Consider the following 20,594-nt stretch of genomic DNA (forward strand, 5'->3'; position numbering starts at 1 on the left):
ATTGGCATATAATTCACATATCATACAATTCAATAGTTCAAGAACATCAAGAAGAATTGTACAATCTTCATCACAGTCTTAGAACATTTTCTCCATTCTTGTGCTCATTATTCGCTTTACTGCCCCCTACCTCTGCCCCCTTGCCATATCCCCTGCCATACCCCCAAGGAACCATTAACTCAGTTACTGTCTATAGATTTACCACAAATATCTGTATCTATCTATATCTATATTTTTGAAGAAAGCGAACTTTAGGCTATGTTAAGACTTAAAGATATCTATTTTTACAGCATTGCTTACAGTGGCAAAAGGAAAAAGTGGAAATAATCCAAATGTCTTAGGCTGTTGGGCTGCTAACCACAAGGTCCGTCTTTCTTTCTTTCTTTTTTTCTTTCTTTCTTTCTCTCTCTCTCTCTTTCTCTTTATTTTTCTCTTTCTTTCCTGTCTCTCTGTCTACCTGTATATTCTTTCTACAGAGGCAAATGAACCCAAAGTCAGCAGGCAAAACGTTAAGCTGCGGATGACTCCCAGGGTTGGCAGGCGACATGGAAGCCACTAGCTCAAGTCTCAAGAACCAGAGATCAGATCATGAGAAAGATGCAAAATTCAGGTCTATTAAAAAGCAGGTATAATTTTTAAAAAGTTAGCTTTGCCAGAGCCTCTCTATATATTGGAAGCAGCTCATACCCCTGGAGAAAATCCCTTTCAACTGACTGAGTGCTCATAGCAGCGATTACATTATGTTAGAGCTCATCAAGTGGGATGACATCTTTTTTCCTTTAAAAAAAATTAATAAATTTTTAAAAATTAATTATTTTATTTGGGGCCTTTAAAGCTCTTATAACAATCCATCAGTTGTATCAAACACATTTGTACATATGTTGCTATCATCATTTTCAAAACATTTTCTTTCTGCTTGAGCCCTTTTCCCCCCTCCCCCACTCTCCCACCCTCATGAACCCCTGACAAATTATAAATTACTGTTATTTTCATATTTTACACTGCCCACTGGGGTTGACTACATTTTAACTGCCAAACCACTGGAAGTCTTGGCCCAATCAAACGGACACAACCTTGACTATATCACTGACCATTCTTCTATAGACTATGGTAAGTCCACAGTAAGGAATTATTCAAAAGAATGAGTTATAGATTATGTATTTATCTGAAAGAATCTCTATGATATAATATTAAATAATTATTTTTAAAAGTAAGTTACAGAGTAATCTGTAGCAAGATCCTAAGGCAAAGACTGCATATATGTCCATATATTTGTTTATCTTGGTATGCTGCACAGAAAGAGGATGAAAAATAACACATCAAACTTTAATCAAAGAGGGGCAACAATAAATGGGAGATTAACTTTTTCTCTATGCATTTGTGAGTTATTTCACTTGTTTAAGGTGAATGTATATCACTTTTACTCTTAATTCTCCTGCCCCCAACCCTTCCTCAATCCCAGGCAACCATGATTCCAATTTTTCACATTGGATTTGCTTTGCTGGTTCTTATAAATGGAATCCTAAGGTTTGTAGGTTTTGTGTCTAGTTTCTTCTCCTCATTTTTATGTCTGTGAGGTTCATCTATATTGTTGCACGTATGAGTAATTTGTTCCTTTCATCACTCAGTAGTATTCAATTGTAATCATGAGTGACAATTTGTTTTTCTATTCTCTGTTGAGAGACATTTACATTGCTTCCAGTTTGGGGCTTTTGTGAATAAAGCTGCTATGAATATTCAGCTCAGTTATGAATATTTGTTCAAAGAGCTACCTTTCTCTTAGACAAATATCTAGAAATTGAATTGTTAGATCGAAGGGTAGATATATGGAGGTGTATGAAGTTGTGTTACTTAGTAATTTAAAGCCGAGTATCATACAGATGAGTTTTAATATTAAAGAAAGGGAAGCTGTAATTTAAATCATCATAACAGTGACAGCCACTTTGCTTTTCTCCCTCTCCTCTCTTCCTGGTAAGCTGTTGGGTCAGATCTGAGGCCTCCTAGGTCAGGTCAGCCCTATCACGTTTCAGTGTGATCAAAGATAGGGAAATTCCAGTGCTAAACCTGATTACCAGGAACTAGGCTTAAATACTACCAACCAGAAGCCATAAACCCAAAGAGCAAAATCAAGAAAACAGCCAGCTTCAAGGAAAAGCAGATACTATCAGTTGAAAACCACTTGCTAAGAAAACAAAACAAAATCCATGACCTTGCATTCTATAATAACAAGGTGTCACCAAAATTAAGACTTAGCATTAAAAGAAGAGAACAGTTTGAAACTGTTCAGATCAGCACATCACGGCTGAGAGTAGCAGAACAAACCTGACCTCAGGGAAGGGTTATAAATAAACAGTGTACTAAGGTGCTGCAAACCCGAGCCAAGACATGAAGACCAGTCTTAGGAAAGATTTGGCTAAAACATAATAGGATGTGAAAGAAAAGTGTACTGCCACACGGTTGATAGATTTTAGAAGTACTTGCTCAGTCCATTGCTCACTACTATCCCTTTTTCTGAGAACTGACCTTGATTGGGAACCCACGCGAGGGTCACACTAGCACGCTTTCCTCCTTTTTAAAAACAGCTCATTGTAAAAAAAAAAAGAAAAAGATACATATTAGATAAAGATTTCACTTCTACAGGTTGAGTAGCGTTCCATTTTATGTATGTACCACGTAAATATTGAATGCATGTACAAAATTCATCTGTTGATGGTTATTTAATTTGTTTCCAGTTGACGTGGACATCGGTATTTTGTCTTTGAGTCTCTGCTTCCAAGTCTTCTAGGAGTGGAATTGCCAGGTCGTGTGGTAGTTCTCTTGTAATCTGTGGAGGAACAGCCACACTGCTTTCCATAACACGTCAATTCCCATCAGCAATGGGTTCCAAGTTGCCCATATCCTTGCTGAGCCTTCTTATCTATTTTATTTTTGTCTTTAATCTTCTCACACTCACTGAGTTTGATTCTAACTCATTGTGACCCTACAGGACAGGGTAGACCTACCCGGTGGGTTTCCAGCCTGTGGCTCTTGACAGAAGTAAAAAGTGTCATCTTTCCCCCTTGGAGCTGCTGCTGGTTTCAAACTGCTTAGCTGTCCTAAATCAAACCCTATTGCTGCTGGTTCGGACTCATAGGGACACTATCAGTCAGAGTAAAACTGCCTCGTGGGTATCTCAGGTTGTAAATATTTCTGGAAGCAGACTGTCAGATCTTTCTCCTATGAAGTGATTAGTGGTTTCAAACTGCTGTCATTGCAGTTCACTGCTGAGCACTTAACCACTGCACCAACAGGGCTCCCCCCCATAGGCACACATTTTACTGAATAATATGGCTCTCATTGTGGTTTTGATTTGCATCTCTCTGATGACTATGATAGTGAACCTCCTTGTATGTATTTGGTGGACATTTGAATGCCCTCTTCGGTGAATGCAATGAGATATTTATTGAAGAATTATTTAATGCTGTCTCCTGGATCCACCAGAGAAAGGCCAGGCTTTCTACTCCCATCCAGTTCATCTCAGCATGGTCTTGCTTGATGCTCACCCTCATGAAGAGATCACTGAAGATATGGGGGCAAAAACAGCGTGGTGAACAAACTAGATGGTGTCCAGCTGTCAGAAGGAATACCATTTGGTTCTTAAAGGTTTGTCTTTAAACAAGCAGTCAGCCAGGTGAGGTGTCAACTGAGTCCCCCTGGAAGAACACATCAGCTTGTGCAATCCAAGAATTGTAAATAAAATGTGGGGGAAAGGCCAGCCCCCAACAACTAATCACAGGTTCGATAGGTGCAATTGTACAGTTAAGATACATAAAGATTATAATAAAGTCATAGAGAATGAGAGAGACGGAGAGTCAAATAAAGAAGTCAGACACATTTCATGGTGGCATGCTCACCTCCTGGATGGCCATGATCTCAACAGCCAGGTCCGCACACAGCACGGCCGAGAGGGTAAGGGAGAGAGCAGAAATGAGGGACATTTATTGCTAACCAAGGATTATAACTACTTAGGGGGGCATGATTACAGGTAACCACATCACAGGAAGAGGCAGTACGATAGGCATACACATGCAGTAGGAGATATATAATGGGCATAGGCATAACAGGAAGGGGATGAACTAGGGGTGTGCCCATTATAGGAAGGGAAGGGACTAGGGGTGTACATGTGACAAGAAGGGCGGACCATACATTTATGATGGCGGCCTAGCCTTGTTCACCTTTGGGTGGGCTTGACCTCCCTGGGTTCTTCAGGGAAACAATCTACTACTATACTTATCAGAAGGGAGTGGGCCCTACTTGTTGTGGGATAAACAGTGGTGTCTGCTTGCTCTGGATGGCTGATAACCCTCAGGGCGAATAACCCCTGACCTACTTCTGTTAACCTCCAAGTGTATATAGTCTTTTGCCAAGTGTAGCAAGCAGCTAAGTTTGGGATATATTTGGGGGAGACAACTTGGGAGAAATCTTTCTGTTTCCCACAATAAAATCTAAATTTGAAGGAGGAAATTGTATCAGCGCTTAAATTGTGAACACCTGGTTTTCTATGGACAACAGTAGAAGCCCAGAATCCATTTACAGGGTTCACGCATGGATGATCATAGTGGAGGAATATGAATAGCTTTGTTATCAGACAGAAAGTATTGTAAAGTTGAATATGAGTGACATAGTTAGGTTAAAATGTAATATCATTTGATCTCCCTTTTGAAACAACTTTAAAGTTGTTTCAGTTTTTAAAAAAAGTGAAGGGGAAATGCACATAGATTAAGCCTCCAGTGCGGTGGTTCTCAACCTGTGGGTCGTGACCCCTTTGGAGGTCAAACCACCCTTTCACAGGGGTTGCCCATTCATAACAGTAGCAAAATGACAGTTATGAAGTAGCAATGAAAATAATTGTATGGTTGGGGGGGTCACCACAACATGAGGAACTGTATGAAAGGGTCATGGCATTAGGAAGGTTGAGAACTACTGCTCTAGTGAATTCCCTGTGACCATAGACCAGGGATGTGAACAGCCTTGCTATCACGCAGAGCGCATATGGTAGATTTAAATTTAGCACATTATCCTTTTATCTCCCTTTTTATCTATTTTAAATTTGTTCTATTTTTAAATATTTTCTGTTTTCTTCTCAATTGAGGTTTATATGTTTTGCTTTGTTGTTGTTGTTAGTTTTTGTTTCTTTGTTGTTAAGGGATTTTCTGTAAATGAAATTCAAGAAAGGTAAATCTATTCAGGCAGAAACTGGGGGTTTCTGTCATACCCTTTGGAATATGACAGGGGAGGGTGGAGGGAAGTAGGGAGCTAATAATAATTAGCACAAGAATGAAGAAAATGTTCTAAAACGGATTGTGATGATGATCATACAACTCTTATTGATGTGATTAAACAATTGAGTTGTGTGATATATGAATTACACCAATAAAACTGTGTAAAGAAAGTTACTCCCAGAAGCCCACAGGGTCAGTTCTCCTTTGTTCTACGGGGTTGTTATGAGTCAGAATCTACTCAGTTTCAGTGAGTTTGTTTGGGTTTGTGGTCTCCTCTAAGAGGCAAGTGTCCAATTCCATTTTATTGACTGACTAATGAACCTGCCCTGAACCATCTTTCACATCCTGCTGTGACTGCTAGATATTAACAGTTTAGTAATGATAATAGATCCTATTTAATGAGCTCTTGTTCCATGCCAGGCACTGTGCTAGATGTTTAACATGCATTATCTCATTTACTCCTCACAAATGAGACAGGAACTCTTATCAGCCCCATGTTTCCAGTGAGGTGGCTGAGACCTGAAAAATCAAGGAAGTTAGTCAAGATCACACACACACATGCATGTGCCGGAGCCCAGGTGTGTACCAAGGCCCTGCTGACAACATGGCCTAACCCTAACCACTCTTGCACACTTCCTCTGGCTGTGGTTTTTGTTTGCCTACATGTGTATCTTCCATATTAGAATATAAACTCCTTAGGTCAAAGTGTTATTTATCTATTTAATCACATTGCACATTCAAGGTACTCAATATATGCTGAATATTGACTCTCACCAAGAAGGTATGCCCTGAACTAATTGCTCCCCCAAGTTTTTAGCCATAGTCAGTGTTTATTAAAAAGCAGTGGTCTGGTGCTTGCTTCGGCCGCACATATACTAAAAAAAAAGCAGTGGTCTGTCCATCAGACTCTTTTGAGCTTTATTGCAATGAGCTCTTCTTCCAAAGTAAAATTTGGGGGGAATGCCAGGACTTGTAGAGTTTTAGGGTGAACTCTGGACACATAGGCTTTATTGGAACATGTAGCCTTATCTGAAAGACACAGCCTCTAAAGCCAGACAGCTTCCTGACATCCACCTCTCACACAACTTGTGAAAGCAGGTCAATCCCCACAGCCGTAAGCTTCCCACTGCTCCACTGACGGCATGTTGGCTTCCTGTAAAGAGAGTTTTTCGGGGCTTAGCATTGGCAGCTTACAGAATGCTCTTAGAAGCAAGGATGGAGGGACTTTGTCTCAGGTACTTTGGATATGCTACCAGGAGGGACCAGTCCTGACGGAAGGGGAAGCACATCAAGCTTGATAGAGTGAAAAGGTCAGTGAGGAAGAGCAAGACCTTCACTGAGATGGACTGATAGAGTGGCTGCAACAATTGCTCAGACATAATGGTTGTAAGGAGGATGGCACAGGACCCGGCAGGGTTTGGCTCTGTTGTATATCAAGTCGCTATGAGTTGGACCCAATTCAATGGCGCTTCACAACAGCAAAGCACTAGCAGCAGCCCCTTCCCTCTGGGCTCACTTATGGTCTGCAGACAGAAGGAGAGAATGCAGAAAGGTATGCAAGAAATGATTCCAATAGCACTTCTGCACCCACCCCTCGTCTGCCACTGCCTGCGCATTCTTGCACAAGGACTTCAAATGTGCTAGTTCTTTAAAGCTACAAGGTTTTCTGCATTGTGCCAACTAAGCCCTGCTGACATCCCTGCAAGGGGATTGAATTTCCGCCAAGAAGAACCCAACTGCTGGCGAAGAGAGTTAGTAAGGGCATGCCCGCTATCAGCTTACCTGCTGCACAATGCTGGAGACTCCCGGCCACCTCAGACTGCTTAACTCCTTTCTTCTTCATTGCTTCTTTTTCTTTTCTGTGAATCTCAGTGGTATTCTTTCCTCTTTTTGCTCTCCACAGTCCAGCTACTTGTGTGAAATTCAGATCTAAAAAAAAAAAAAATGGTGACAGAGTTAGGGATGAAAAAAAGATGGGTATCTCAAAACATCTCTATTCCTAGAAATTTCACTATGTATTCATTTAAATACAAACTCCTAGACCTCACCTGACGAGCTCTGGTAGTGTAGTGATTACATGTTGGGGTGCTAGCTGTAAGGTCAGCAGTTCAAAACCACCGGCTGCTCTGGAGGAGAAAGATGAGGCTCTCTACTCCAGTTAAGACTTACATTGTCCCTAGAGGGAGGGCTTTTCTTGGTAAAAACAAACCATCCCAACAACCCAGTCCGCTCCCCTGCTTCTTAGAGAACCCAACGGCCCGTCATCACCACAGACACCATGCCTCCCGCCACTGCACAACCTCCGCCTGGAACCAAGTGCTGGGCTGTGCCACCCCACCGTGCCCACGCCTTCCTCTCCAGGACCACCAGGTTGAAACGTGCTGCCATCTGCTCGCCACCATGGATGGCTGCCCGTAGGTGGTGCCAATGGCTGCAAGCCCACCTGGTGCCTTGGCAGAAAGGTCTGGCTATCTGCCTGCGAAGGCCGCGGCCCTGCCAGCCCCTAGGAGCAGTTCTGCTCTACACCTGTGGGCTCGCCGCCAGTCGGGGATCAGCTTGATGGCAACCAACTGTGACCATGAGGCTATGGCTTGGGGTCTGCTATCCCTCTTCTTGCCAGCACACCCACAAACTAGGGGCCCACTGAGGGAGCCCACGTGGCCATCACACGGGTGGCTGGCTGGCTGGCTGGCTGACCATCAACTGGAGGTGAGTAGCGAGTCCCCACCCCGGCCTCCCCTGTGTATATACTTGAGCTACCTTCTGAAGTTGTCACAAACCGTCTCCCGTGGCAGCCACCTGTGGCATGCCGTTCCCCGAAGGCTGGCTCTTTGGCTGGCCTGCCCAGGGTGGTGGTGGGAGCGCAGTGAAGGAGCCAGGGTCTCGGGAGACATCCTCCTTTTTGTAAAGGGGACCGAAGAGTTCAGCCCTGATGCAGCACTCTGATGCCAGGCTGCTACCTTGTCGCTGGCCAAGTCTCGTCATCTCTTGTCTCCGCTCTAAGTTCCTGGATAGGTCACTGCTCTGGGAGCGTCCTCTCATGCCACTCAATAAAAAAGAGATGTTATAAGCGGTATCAGAGTCACTATGTGGTAGTTTCTAAAAATGAAGCATTGGGGGAAAAAAAGAGTTACATTGTCAGATACCCACAGGGGCAGTTCTGCCCTATTCTGTAGGGTCAGTATGAGTCACAATTGACTCCATGTCAGTGAGTGAGTGACACTCCAGCCAAGGGCCATGAGAAAACAACAGCTTCACTGCTGTAGAACTAATTCTGATTCAGAGTGATCCTATGTAGGGTTTATGAGGCCAAAATCTCTAATTCTTTATGGGAGCAGATAAATCTGTACCATGTTTCTCCCTTGGAGCTGCTGGTAGTTTTGAACCACTGACCTTGCAGTTAGCAGCCCAGTGCTTACCCAAGAGTGCCACCATAGTCACTAGGCAACACAAATGGCTTGTGTTCTAATACCAGCCTGGTGATTGGCAATTCTAACCCACCCAGGAGCACCGTGGGAAAAAGAGACCTGATGATTGGATTCTGCTGCGATTATAGCTGAGAACACCCTGTGCAGCACCCAGAATTGCTAGGCGTAGCAAGGACTTAACAGCCACTAACAACAGACTCTGTCTTAGGTGCACAGTACTAAACAACAGTCACATGGCCAGGGCACCACTTCAGAGAACTCCTCTTTCCCTATACCTTTTCCTACACCTTGTAGGTTCATTGTTGGTAGGTGTCACTCAGAGAGACCCTATGCACAGCAGAAAGAAACACAATCCAGTCCTATGGCGGCTTCAGGGCGGGTGGGGATGGGGGTGCAGGGGGGCGGGCAGGATACAAAAAGTTCATGGAAAAACTCCATTATCTTTTCATTCTATTTTTCCACCAAGTTTTTGAAGCTGCCTTATACTGAATTAGAAATACAAGGGGTAGGGCCAGGAACCTACCATTAAAAAAAAACATCCAGGAATGTTCTGATGCAGGTTTAGGATGTTCTGAGAGGTCACTCCTTCAGTTTCCACTAACATTTTTCTGAGAACTACTGATGTTAAGGAATGTGGTAGTAATAATGAGGTGGGAATTAGTATTTTAATATAAGGGCCTCCAAGGTGTTCATGGGTACATTCCATTATTTTTTAAATTTTTCAATGGACTTTTTAAAGTCCTTTCAAACATGCAGGGCCCAATATGAAGTGAGTTATATAAATTATTCCCTTTGATCCTCCACATATCATTTTGAATTTACTATGTTTACAATGCCTTTTACTTATTTATTGTATCTCTTTTAGCTACAACTAGATACTCATCACAGTGCCTGGAACATAACAGATGCTTTCTAAATACTTGTAGAATCTTGATGACATTTTAGAGATTAGTACAAATACTCTTAATGGTACATTAGTAGTATTGCTAACAGATACTGAGTGTTTATTTTGTGTTAGGTACTATCGCAAGTTCTAGGCTCGGGGGCTACATCCCAAAACCAAAGTGCAAAACTTTGCCTGGGCCGTTGAGCCCTCCAGAAAGCTGAAGCCAAGATGGAATTAGAAGTAGATTTAGTGGAGGAAACATCCATGAAGGGCAACAGGAAGAGGGAGAAAGAGTAGGTGAGAAGAGTCTCAGATTAAGTTCTGATGCCTGTCACGGGCGAGAGGGATGGAAGGAGAGTTGGGTAGGAAAAGCCCCAGATTACAGGGAAGTTCCGAGGAAAACTGGGCCGGGCCTGTGGAGCGTCCAAGGCAGTGATTAGAGTCCTGAACTGGGCAGAAATGGCCACTGACTGGGAGTAGCCGAGAAGAGGGTGATCTTGACATACATGGGGAGACAGATCCCAGACTAGTGACTGTTGGGAGCTATCAGCCAAGCACACTCCTCTGGCTGAAAGGGGATCTGGGAGGTGCCTTCTTTACAGACCCCACTCCTGGTTACCACAAATTAAACTCCTTCAAAGGAAACACCAGGGAATCAACCACCTGAGACAAGCAGTCAGTGTCCACTGCCCCCAACTGCTCCACACATGTAAATAACACAGCGGATGCATTTTCTTTCCAAAACAGATGAAAGTTTTCCTGAAGAGGGGTGGGTAGGGCGTTTTCTTGTTTATTCTTCCATCATGGACACACTTAAATTCCCACAAAGAAGTTACTATGGAAACTGCTCCCCAAAGTTGCAAGATAAAAAGATAAAAATGGAACATTTTGTTCACATGCAAATGATTCGTCTCTGGGGGCCACATTTTAATAAACTCTCCTTATCTGGTTCTTCTGTGTCCTTTGTGAGCTGTCTGGAACCAAAGGTGGACAGATGCGATCTGTGTATATGTGACACTTTCTGGCTGGGCCCGGTCAGCTGCAAAATACCAAAGGTGACAACTCTCGAATACGTTTGAACCCACCTGAACTTGATCCAGGAGTCAGCAAGCCAGACAATGCCATTGTAGACTCTGGGTAGCTGTGGACTGAGCCTGACTGTGAACTGCCCTGAACACGTCAGCAGGGCCTCTGGAGGGGTCAGGTGGCTATTTTTGCCCCAGGTTCACTCTGAAAGTGTACCCTGGACCCACTGGTTTGAAACTTAACTCACTAAACCTCTTATAAATGCAAAAGAATTTCCCTTTCCTATCTCCCCTGGCCACATTCCTTTCTTTGAATGTTGGACTAGGAAGTCCTTTTAGGATGAAACACAAACTTCTTATTTGAAAGCCCCATTTCTCTACCTATCTCTGCTCATCCTCACTTGCCTCTTCCTACCCACCTCTGCAGCAACATTTGTTCCTGCTTCAGGATTACTATCTTGACAAAGCTCTGATTTCTGCCTTTTTTTTTTTTTAATTTTTAAACTGGCAATTCCATCAACTTGCTTTTCTTGGACCTTAATCTCAAAGCTTTATGGAAACACCTTTTAGAAGTGGTTCTAATAATTAGTGTATGTAACACAAAGTAGAACAGCCAGCCTTTCAGCGACCAACCAAGCATACTAACGCTTTGAACCACCCAGGGACTCCTCGCTGCATGACAAAAACAAAAACAACAAAAAGAAAGCAATCGATTGCCAGTTAGTTAATTGCAACTCATAGCAACCTGACCCCATGTGTGTCCAGTAGAATAGTGTTCCTTGTTCATTTGTTTATGGCACTTCCGGGTGAGTTCAAATGAAAACATTTTGGTTAGAAACAAAGCACTTTTATAACCATTTGTACCACCCAGAGGCTCAGCTCCATGACTCTGAAAATAACTCACTGCCATTGTGTCAATTTCAACTCATAGGAACCCTACAAGACAAAGCAGAACTGCCCCTGTAGGTTCCCAAGGGTGTCAATCTTCAAGGGATTAGAAAGCCCCATCTTTTTCCATAGGAGCATATTGGGAGAAGGGGGATCAACTGATGAATTTGTGGTTAGCTATCTGATGTCACGAGGGTGTCTTTTAAAACCAACCAATCTGACTGCCCATTGTGTCCATTCCAAATCATAGTGGCCTCATTTTCTTGCTCAGAAAGTCTGGTGGATTTGAACTGCCAACCTTGCACTTGGTAGTCCAATGCTTACCCGAGAGTGCCATAATCAACTTGGATTCTCCTTTGTGAATCAGATTCTTTATCTATTCCTTCCATCAAAAACTCTTTCTTGAGGATATTTTTATGGCCAGCTCCTTTTTTATCATTCAAACATCAATTTAAATATTATGTCCACACAGAGGTCTGAGAATTCCCTAATGTTAACATCTTCTAACATTATACTGTGACACATTCTCCTAAACTATTTTCTCCGAGCCCTTACACTGTGCAAGTATCTTAGATGTGTCTTTGATTATAATCTCTTTTCTCCAACAACCTTAAACTCTAAGAAAGTTGGGGCTTTGTCTGTCTTTCCCATTTCTGGGACTATTTCAAGACTGAAAAGATTGGACCACTGAACCCAATGGATTGGAGGTTGAGGCATTGACAAGGATGGCTAAGTAAAAAATGAAGAGACAGCACCATTGCCACAAAACACTGAAAGCGTTATGTGTGCATGATTATAACGTGAGCGTGTGAACTTGCCAAGTTCTTGGGTGTGTCATTTTATAGAATGCTGCCTTTTCAGTAGCTATCTCCCATGAAGAGTGAGCAGGAGTTTCTGCGTTTTGTAATAAAGAATCTAACAAGGACATCAAGTAGTTCCCTAATTATAAAACCGCCCAACCACAGAGTTAGGGCGGAAGATATTTTAGAATAGTATCTCTTCACTGTGTAGCAGGGAAGGAAATTGAAGGACAGAGAGTTAAGTACAAAGAGGCTTGAAAAAAAATTGTGGGAAAATTACATTAACCTTTAACTCCATTTTCCACAAATTTTTTCAAGCCCTCTCTGTAAAGAGGAATATATGACCAACCATACTTTGTTGTAATTGTTATTCATAACACAAGAGTACTTTACGCTTGGAAAGCATGATCCTACACCAGTGATCCTGAAATCTGAGCGAACCTCAGAATCCCCCACTAGACTTGTTTAGCAGAGACTGCCGTTTAGCTCCACCTCCAGAGTTTCTGGGTTAGTTGGCCTGGGGTTGGGCCCCAAGCATTTGCATTTCTAAATAAGGTCTCAAGGGTTGTTGAAGTTGCTGGTCCTGAATTCAGATTTTGAGTTCTGTCCTACATTATCTCCTGGCAGCACAGTGAGTTAAGCACTGGGCTGTGAATTGCCAGGTGCTTCAAAAACCCAGGAGCCATTCTTTGGGAGAAAGGTAAGACTATAGATTCCTGTAAAGATTGATGGAATTGACTCGATGGCAGTGGGTGGTTCCTACACTAATCCATTTTCTTACTTGACGCTCATTGAGAACTGTATCTTGGCATCAGAAGGCAGAGATTATTATCATTGCTTCACAAATGAGGACATTTAATGACCAAGAAAGGAGCACAGGTAGTGTAGTGGGTTGTGTGCTAGACTGCTAACTGTGAGGTCAGCAATTCAAAACCATGAGCTGTTGTGAGGGCAAAAGATGAGGCATTTTGCTCGGTAAATATTTGCAGTTTCGGAATCCTACAGGGCAGGTCTCCTTTGCCCCATAGGGCCACGAGGAGTTGGAATGGACTCGGTGGAAATGAATTTGAGTTTGAGTAACCCAGAGACATTAAGTAACTTGTTTCCTCGGACCAGTGACTCCTAAGAGGTAAAATTAGGACTGGGATCCAGATTTGCTCTCATCTCCTCCATTTGAGCACTTCTCCAGGTAAAAGGTATGACTCATTCTACCCACTCACCTACTTGGGAAGTCATTTGCCTTTGGAAACCAGAAACTTCACCCACTTTCAGCTGACTAGAGTTTTCGTCAGCCAAAAGGCCCCAGGGAAGCTGTATCTGAGAAGTTTTCTCTGCTTGCCTTCCTGTTGGCATTGGGCCTGCTCAGGTAGTTTTGTCAAAAGGGAATATGATACAGAGTCCCGAGTTTGTGGGCCATTTTGTCTAAATTTGGTCTCATTCCGTAGAAGATTGTTCCAGGAGGAATTGTCCAAACTGACTCTGATGAGAAGGAGCTCATTCATTTTTCAAAGACGCCTTCTGATACTGGGTAGTTCTAATGGTTAGATGGTTTCTCCTGTTTTATCATGAAAAGCTATCTTTCTTTTGAGAAAGTTGCCACTGCTGCCTGTTTATAGCATATGGTATCTGGGAAGAGTTAAACACTGACAACAGCTCATACCATCCGGGCTGACACATGCAGAGGAGTTAGAAGCTGAGACTCTGGTTCTGTCACCTGGGTTTGATCCCCACCTTTTTCTTTTAATAAGCTGAATGTCTTTGTGCAAGTTTTTAAGGTTTTTCCTTTCTTTTGGAAGAGATAAAATACACTCAACTGGGGAAAGCAGAGGTCTCTGTGTGGCCCAGTGCAAGTTGTGCAGATAAAATGAGATCATTGTGTAAAGAGCTGTTAGTCTGGGTCGACTAGAGAAACAAATCCAGGGAGACTCATATGTGTATAAGAAAGAGCTTTATATACAAAAACAGTTAGTTGAAATATTGAGAAAACATCCCAGTCCAGATCAAGTCCATAAGTTCAATATTAATCTATATGCTGATACCAATCCATAAAGTCCTCTCCAAACACACGAAACACATACAATGATGCTCAATGCAGGAAGATCACAGGCCAGTGAATGGGAAGCCCTGGGGATCCAGTGGCGCTGTAAGCATCTCAGCGCTGGCAGGGGTCTCCATGTGGCATCTCTGGCTCCAGAGGCCTGGCTCTATCAGTCTCTCTCCATGTGTCTTCTCTACAGGCATGTCTCACAAGGAGTGAACCTAGAGAGAGTGTGTCTCCTGCCTCCAAGAAGTAAATATAGGTGCTCCCAGAATCCTAAGGAGAAGGCCATCCCCACACAGAGACCTGATTGACAGGCTACACTCCACCTCTTCCTTCTTAATCCTCTCAAATTGACCAACTACCACAAGAATTTAGCAAAGTGCATATCCTCTAGGACAAGTGTGTTAGCTGTTTCTGTTTGGGCTGTAGGCACTCCAGAATTGTATGGAGTTATTGCTTGCTTTTTGTTTCCTCATGGCACTTTGCACCTTCTAATATATACTTAAGGTTCACTATTTTGTGAGGATGGGACAGTGGGAGGCTGTTTTCTTGTCTAGAATCTCAGCTTCACTACGACAAGGATTTTCTTGTGTTGTCTGCTAATCCAAAAGTGGGCAGTTCAAACCCACTAGCCGCTCTTTGGGAGAATGATGAGATTACATTCTGGGAAACCTTAAGGAGATGTTCTACTCCTTTCTATAGGGTCGCTATTTGTTAGAATCTACTCATGGCAGTGGGTTTGATCTGGTCTGCTGCATCCCCAATACGCACTAACACAGCGGTTCTCAACCTGTAGATCGCAACCCCTTTGGGGGTCGAACAACCCTTTCACAGGGGCCGCCTGAGTCATATCAGTGGCAAAATTACAGTTATGAAGTAGCAATGAAAATAATATTATGGTTGTGGGGGTGGGGGCTGGTCACCACAACAAGAGGAACTGTATTAAAGGGTTGAGACATTAGGAAGGTGGAGGACCACTGCTTCAAACATGATATCTAATCAATGTTTTTCCACTCATGAATAAACGAAAGTTGCGTCTTTTCCTCTATTCCAAGGATTTCTGATTGACTGGATGAGGGGAAAGCGAGTAGAAGAGAAACCCTCCATCAAGCTCATACACGTCTCCTCCCCAACTGCAAGGAGCTCTCTCCGCTCGCACAGAAGACTACAAGTTCCGACGTGCTCCGCGCAGCGGGCGGAAACTCGGGCACTTCCGTTCCACGCAGCACTTCTGCTGCCGCGTCCCGACGTGTCACTGGCGGCGCGGCGGCAGTGGCAAGGGAAGGATCGGGCTAGGGGAGTTTGAGACGGCGGGCGGCGACCCCGGCCTGGATCTGCCCCGGCACGGAAGTGCTCCGGGGTCCGCGGAAGCAGGAGAGGGAGGCGGCGGCCCGGCGCGCTCGGGACACGATGTTGAACATGTGGAAGGTGCGGGAGCTGGTGGACAAAGCGTGAGTATCGGGGGGAGTTGCGGCGAGGCCCACGCCGGGGAGCGGGGCCAGGGGAGGCCAGCCGGCCCTGCGTGCTGGCCGCTCGCGTCACGCCCCCCACTTCGGGCAGCCCCATCATGGCGGCGGCCGGCTAGTGCCCCGGCCCGGGCCTCGTCCTGACCGGCGCGGCTGGCCAGGGACGACCCTTCCTCGGTGCAAAACACCCCATTGCCTCTTCTGCGCTGTCCAGACCTCCCTGCTCTTGCTCTCACCAACCTGTTTCCCGCTCCTGCCCCGATCTCAGGGGGGCTGTGGAGAGCGGGGTGACTGCCCTAGCTCGGGGACTCTCTTGCCCCCCAGACTGCGGGCTTTGCCCTTTGCGGGCAGTAGGGAAGGCTTGGGGTTTGGGGAAACTTTGCTGTGGACCTCTGCCTCTCGGGGTGTGGCTTGGTTGAGGCCTGTCCTGTACCCTGCCGAGTTACTTTTGGTTGCTGGTGAACCTGGAAGTGTTGGAGTGGGTGGTAGGTGTAACAAGTGGCCTTTGTGGTCAGGCCGAAGTTGGTTACTCAAGACAAGAGGTTCATCCTCGCTTTTCTAACAGTAGTGCAAGCAGATCGCCATAGAACTTCCAGTGATTCTTCTTTTCTGTTTCCTTTTCCTTCGTGATAGACCATCTGTAGCTCACTTTTGAGTGGGCCACAGGATATGCCAACGAAAGAAGAAAAAAACCCAGGTTTCAAAACTATTGATTTTTTTTAAAAGCTCTCCCGACAGGTGAAATGGCTACAGCCCCCGCCCCCCCCCCCCCCCCCAAAAAAATACTAAAACCAGAGTTGGTGTCCTTAAAGATGTAAACCGTAACTCTAACTCTGGTGTCAGTGCAGTAGGAAAATTTTAACACCGAAAATGAGTAGATCAGATAGCGCGTTGATTGAGTAAGGTAGTCGCTAAGTCAGCAGGAAATAAAGTTTAAGAATTTCACTGGGCTCCTTCCTTTTGGGTTTTAGAGACTGACTGGGCAACAGGGATAGTGAGAAAAATGTTCATTTGTGCCAACCAGCCTAAAATGCAGAAACATGGGTGTCAAATTTGAACTTTTCTTGACACCAGAAAATGAAATCATTCACAGAAGCTTCAGTAATGCATCAGATAGAACCTAACCTTACAACTTTATTTTTGAATGTTTTATGTCACAGGGAAGCTGGGTAGTGCCTAGAGGTTTCAGAACCTGCAAAACTGGGTTCCTGCGCCATGTCCTTGGGTAAATCCGTTCACACGCAGGAAGTGCCCTAGTTTCTTCAGGTGCAGGGTGGAAATGATGATAGATGCCATGCATACCCTGGAGTGTTGTGAGGGTTAAGGAAGTGGGGTTCAGAGGGCATATGTTGAGTATCAGAAATACTTTCTAAAGAACCAAAGCAGATGTTCTGCCATTGAGAGTTAGATAAATGTCTTTTTAAAAAAGACTGTGTGAAAGTGATTTGCTTTAATATTTTTTCTTAACCATTTGTTTGACTATAAGTCCGCAGATAGTTATTTGGGGTTTGTTTTCCTATTTATTTGCTCTTTTTCTTTTAGATAAACTAAAAGAATGGCTTTGCCCAGATCTGGGTTTATACATTGTATAAAGATGAGGTTATCAGCTTGAATGATTTTCAGAAGTCCAAAAGGAGTCTCTAGAAAACTTCCTCTTCTATTTTAAGCCCAACTTCAGAGCTAGGGCGATAACAGGACCCGCTAAGAACACCTTGTGTCTATAATATCCAGAAATTTGCAGGGACTGTACCTTTTTAGGAGACAGAAATCAAGGCAACATTCTAGCTTTTACTGTTCTCTCATAGTTGACTGCCTTTATTGCCTTAGATGATTAATTGTCAAGCTCTTCTGGTTAATTTTGAAAGAGCTATTGTTGAAAAATAATTTCTTTCTTTCTGTTGCCCAGTTTAGATTGGAGACTTGAACCGCTTTATTCAAGAACATGTAAGAATGTTGCCACCAAGGACTTTTTAACAACATGTTAGAATATGAGGTTATATTACTGATGAATACTCAGGATTTAATTTTTATCTTTTATTTGTAGGAAGAAAGGAAATGCTTCCTAAAAAAAAAAAAATAAATGTAACATCCTCCAGAACCCTGTACCTTTTTGGCACTATGTCCAATTGGACTGTGCATTTCAAAATGCCATGAAGGACCTGAAGCGATCTCTAGAATGGCTGCTCTGATTGTTAAGGTGATCAGCAGAAGCAGGGACTAGCTAGGAGGGAACACAGAGTTGACCAAGGTCTGGTCGGAGGGGTTATGAGAGTGGGGGTTATGTGATAAAAAGAACACTGGTTGGGGAGTTTGGAGATGTGGGTTCAGATTCTGACAGCTGCTTCAGACAGCTTTGACGGTTTGTGGCAGAATCATGAGTTCCTAGACCTGTGCTTCCTTACCTGTAAAGTAAAAGATTTGAGCTGGAATAAGACTTTTTCAATGTCAGTAATTAATATGGAGATAGGAGCTGCCATTGAGGGGAAGCAAATGTTTTAATTTGGGAAAGTCATTACCATCCAGAGGTAATGTAGGCTAGAAGAAAATTTTAATTTTTTTATTGCTATAGTTGTCAATAAATGTTTATTAAATGCTTGGCACAGTAAGTGCAACCTATGACTGAGGACAACTATTACCTGAAGTTCCTATCTTCCCCGTGAGGTTTATTTGAGAAAGAAAAATATACTCTGCTGTGAGCTGTCTCTGAAGGAGCTGCTTACTGTTAGACCCACTGTGAAGACAGTTCTTTTTTTTTTATTGTTTTCTGTGGACGTTTATGCAACAAGTTGGATACTCAATGATTAAGATACATTGTTTTATGGCATTGGTTAAAGTTCTCAAGTCTGGTGGTATGCTTAACACAATGGTTTTGAGACCTGAGGAGTTCTCTGGTGGCAGGGAAGACATTATCCAGCCATTGTACCTCTTGGTCTTCAGTGGGTCTGTTTTGCAGAACACTGCGGAACTGAAGGAAAGCAGATAAAACTGCAGGCCAGTTGGAGCCTAGCGTGTCCGTTTCCTCCCGTGGCGGAAGAGGTGACTGTGGTGGGAGAGGATAAGTCAGATCGGACCCCCTGCTCCTACCAGCTAGGCCTAGCTGGACCGCTGCCACCTTATGTCAGACTGTTCTGCATACAGGAGAATGTCTATCTGCCCAGCCCTTCTATAGATGGTTGCAACTGAAAGTTGCTTGAGTTTTGTTAAATGAGCTCTCCTCTAAATTTGGAAAATGCAAAGTTGATGACATAGCAGACCCAAACTATTTAGTATTCAGTTATTCTCTCTTTCATTGCTGGGAGTATTATTAATGGCAAAAGGGTTTCATCAGTGGCCCTGATCCAGACACCCCGGCCATGGCCTTAAGGCAGCTGGTACAGGTGGCCCATGCTGAGTTCTTCTCTTAGCATAGTTTGCATTAACCCCCAGAGGCTGATTTTCTTGTTGGTATACATCTGCTTGCTGTTTTGTCCCTAAATCATTTGATAATGTATTAAAGCTTTAGAAAGGTCTTTTAACCCAGTTGACCACGGAGAAAAAACATTATGCTTTTAAATAGTTCATTCACTTATTTCAGCAGATACATTTATTATTTACTGGTTTAGTGCTGTGTTCTCTGCATTTGAAAAGTACAAAACCTGCCTCCATACAACTTGTCATCACATCTATGTAAGAAAGCCACACTGGAACTTATCTGTACTTTTTGCTCTCTGTTTAGTCTTCAACCACTTTCCCCTTATTTTTCCCTATCTTACCAGTAAATCTCTCTTCAGTTTGCTTCTTAGAACCTGAAAGCAAAGATGAGACAGCTCACTAGTCTTCCCATATCAGCTGGTCTTTGAAGCAATTGTAGGTAATTGTTATTGCTGAAACAATGAATTACTTTTCCTCTCTTGTAGTAACTGGACACAAGTTGATATTAAGAAATAATTCCAAAGAAAGATGGGTTGAATTTATCTTCTGCCAGCCTTTCTTAGGGGAGCTTTTCTGTAGTTTAGTCCGCTTATCACAATGGTTAAGGCACTCTTAAAAAGCACTTACTGCCTCTTAATGTTTCTTTAGTGTTAGTTTACAAGTAGTTTGGTGGTTTAAAAAAATTTTTTTTATCTATTTACTGATTTGTCCACTAAAAGTACTGGGCCTTTTTTATTTTAAGTGCTACTTATCAGTTTTTAACAACACATCTCTTCATGTGAATTTTCTCTTTTTCTGTATTCTTGTATTGTTTTTCTGTTTCTAATGTTTAATACTTCAAGAAGAAAAAATGAAAGCATGAAAGCAATTTAAATAGCTTTTAAAAGAATCTTCTAGAAGCTATATTGTTTCGCCTTTCTTACTTGGATATATTAGCTACCAGGAATTTAATCTTTTAGCTTTTGTTGTGGAAAATTTCAAATATATCCAAAATAGAGAGGCTATTACTATAGATTCTTGAGTACACTTACCCCAGATGTTAACTCATGACCCCTCTTGCTTCATCTGGACCAGTGCTTCTCCACCTTCCTACTGCTGCGACCCTTTCATACCGTTCTTCATGTGGTGGTGACCCCCCCACCATAAAATTATTTTCGTTGCTACTTCATAACTCTAATTTTGCTACTGTTATGAATCCGGTGACACCTGTGAAAGGGTCATTCGACCCCCAAAGGCGTCGTAACCCCAGGTTGAGAACCGCTGATCTATGCCAATCACTACTACTACTACTACTACTACTACTACTTCTTCTTCTTCTTCTTCTTCTTCTTCTTCTTCTTCTTCTTCTTCTTCTTCTTCTTCTTCTTCTTCTTCTCTCTCTCTCTCTC

At 43.2% G+C, this 20,594-nt stretch overlaps 1 protein-coding gene across 2 annotated transcripts in view; it reads left to right on the plus strand.

Annotated features, from left to right (window-relative positions):
• The first annotated feature begins 15,609 nt into the window (after window positions 1-15,609).
• CLINT1 (clathrin interactor 1) overlaps window positions 15,610-20,594 on the plus strand; it is a 76,986-nt gene continuing 72,001 nt past the window's right edge. For both annotated transcript variants that reach the window (XM_045284848.1, XM_045284849.1), the window contains exon 1: window positions 15,610-15,780. In XM_045284848.1, coding sequence (XP_045140783.1) covers window positions 15,740-15,780 — 41 coding nt within the window. In that variant the 5' untranslated portion in view covers window positions 15,610-15,739. The remainder of the gene's footprint in view (window positions 15,781-20,594) is intronic.

This window comes from Echinops telfairi, unplaced genomic scaffold (assembly GCF_000313985.2).
Source record: "Echinops telfairi isolate 266 unplaced genomic scaffold, ASM31398v2 ScPeMD7_7469;HRSCAF=8507_0, whole genome shotgun sequence".
Taxonomy (NCBI): Eukaryota; Metazoa; Chordata; class Mammalia; order Afrosoricida; family Tenrecidae; genus Echinops; species Echinops telfairi.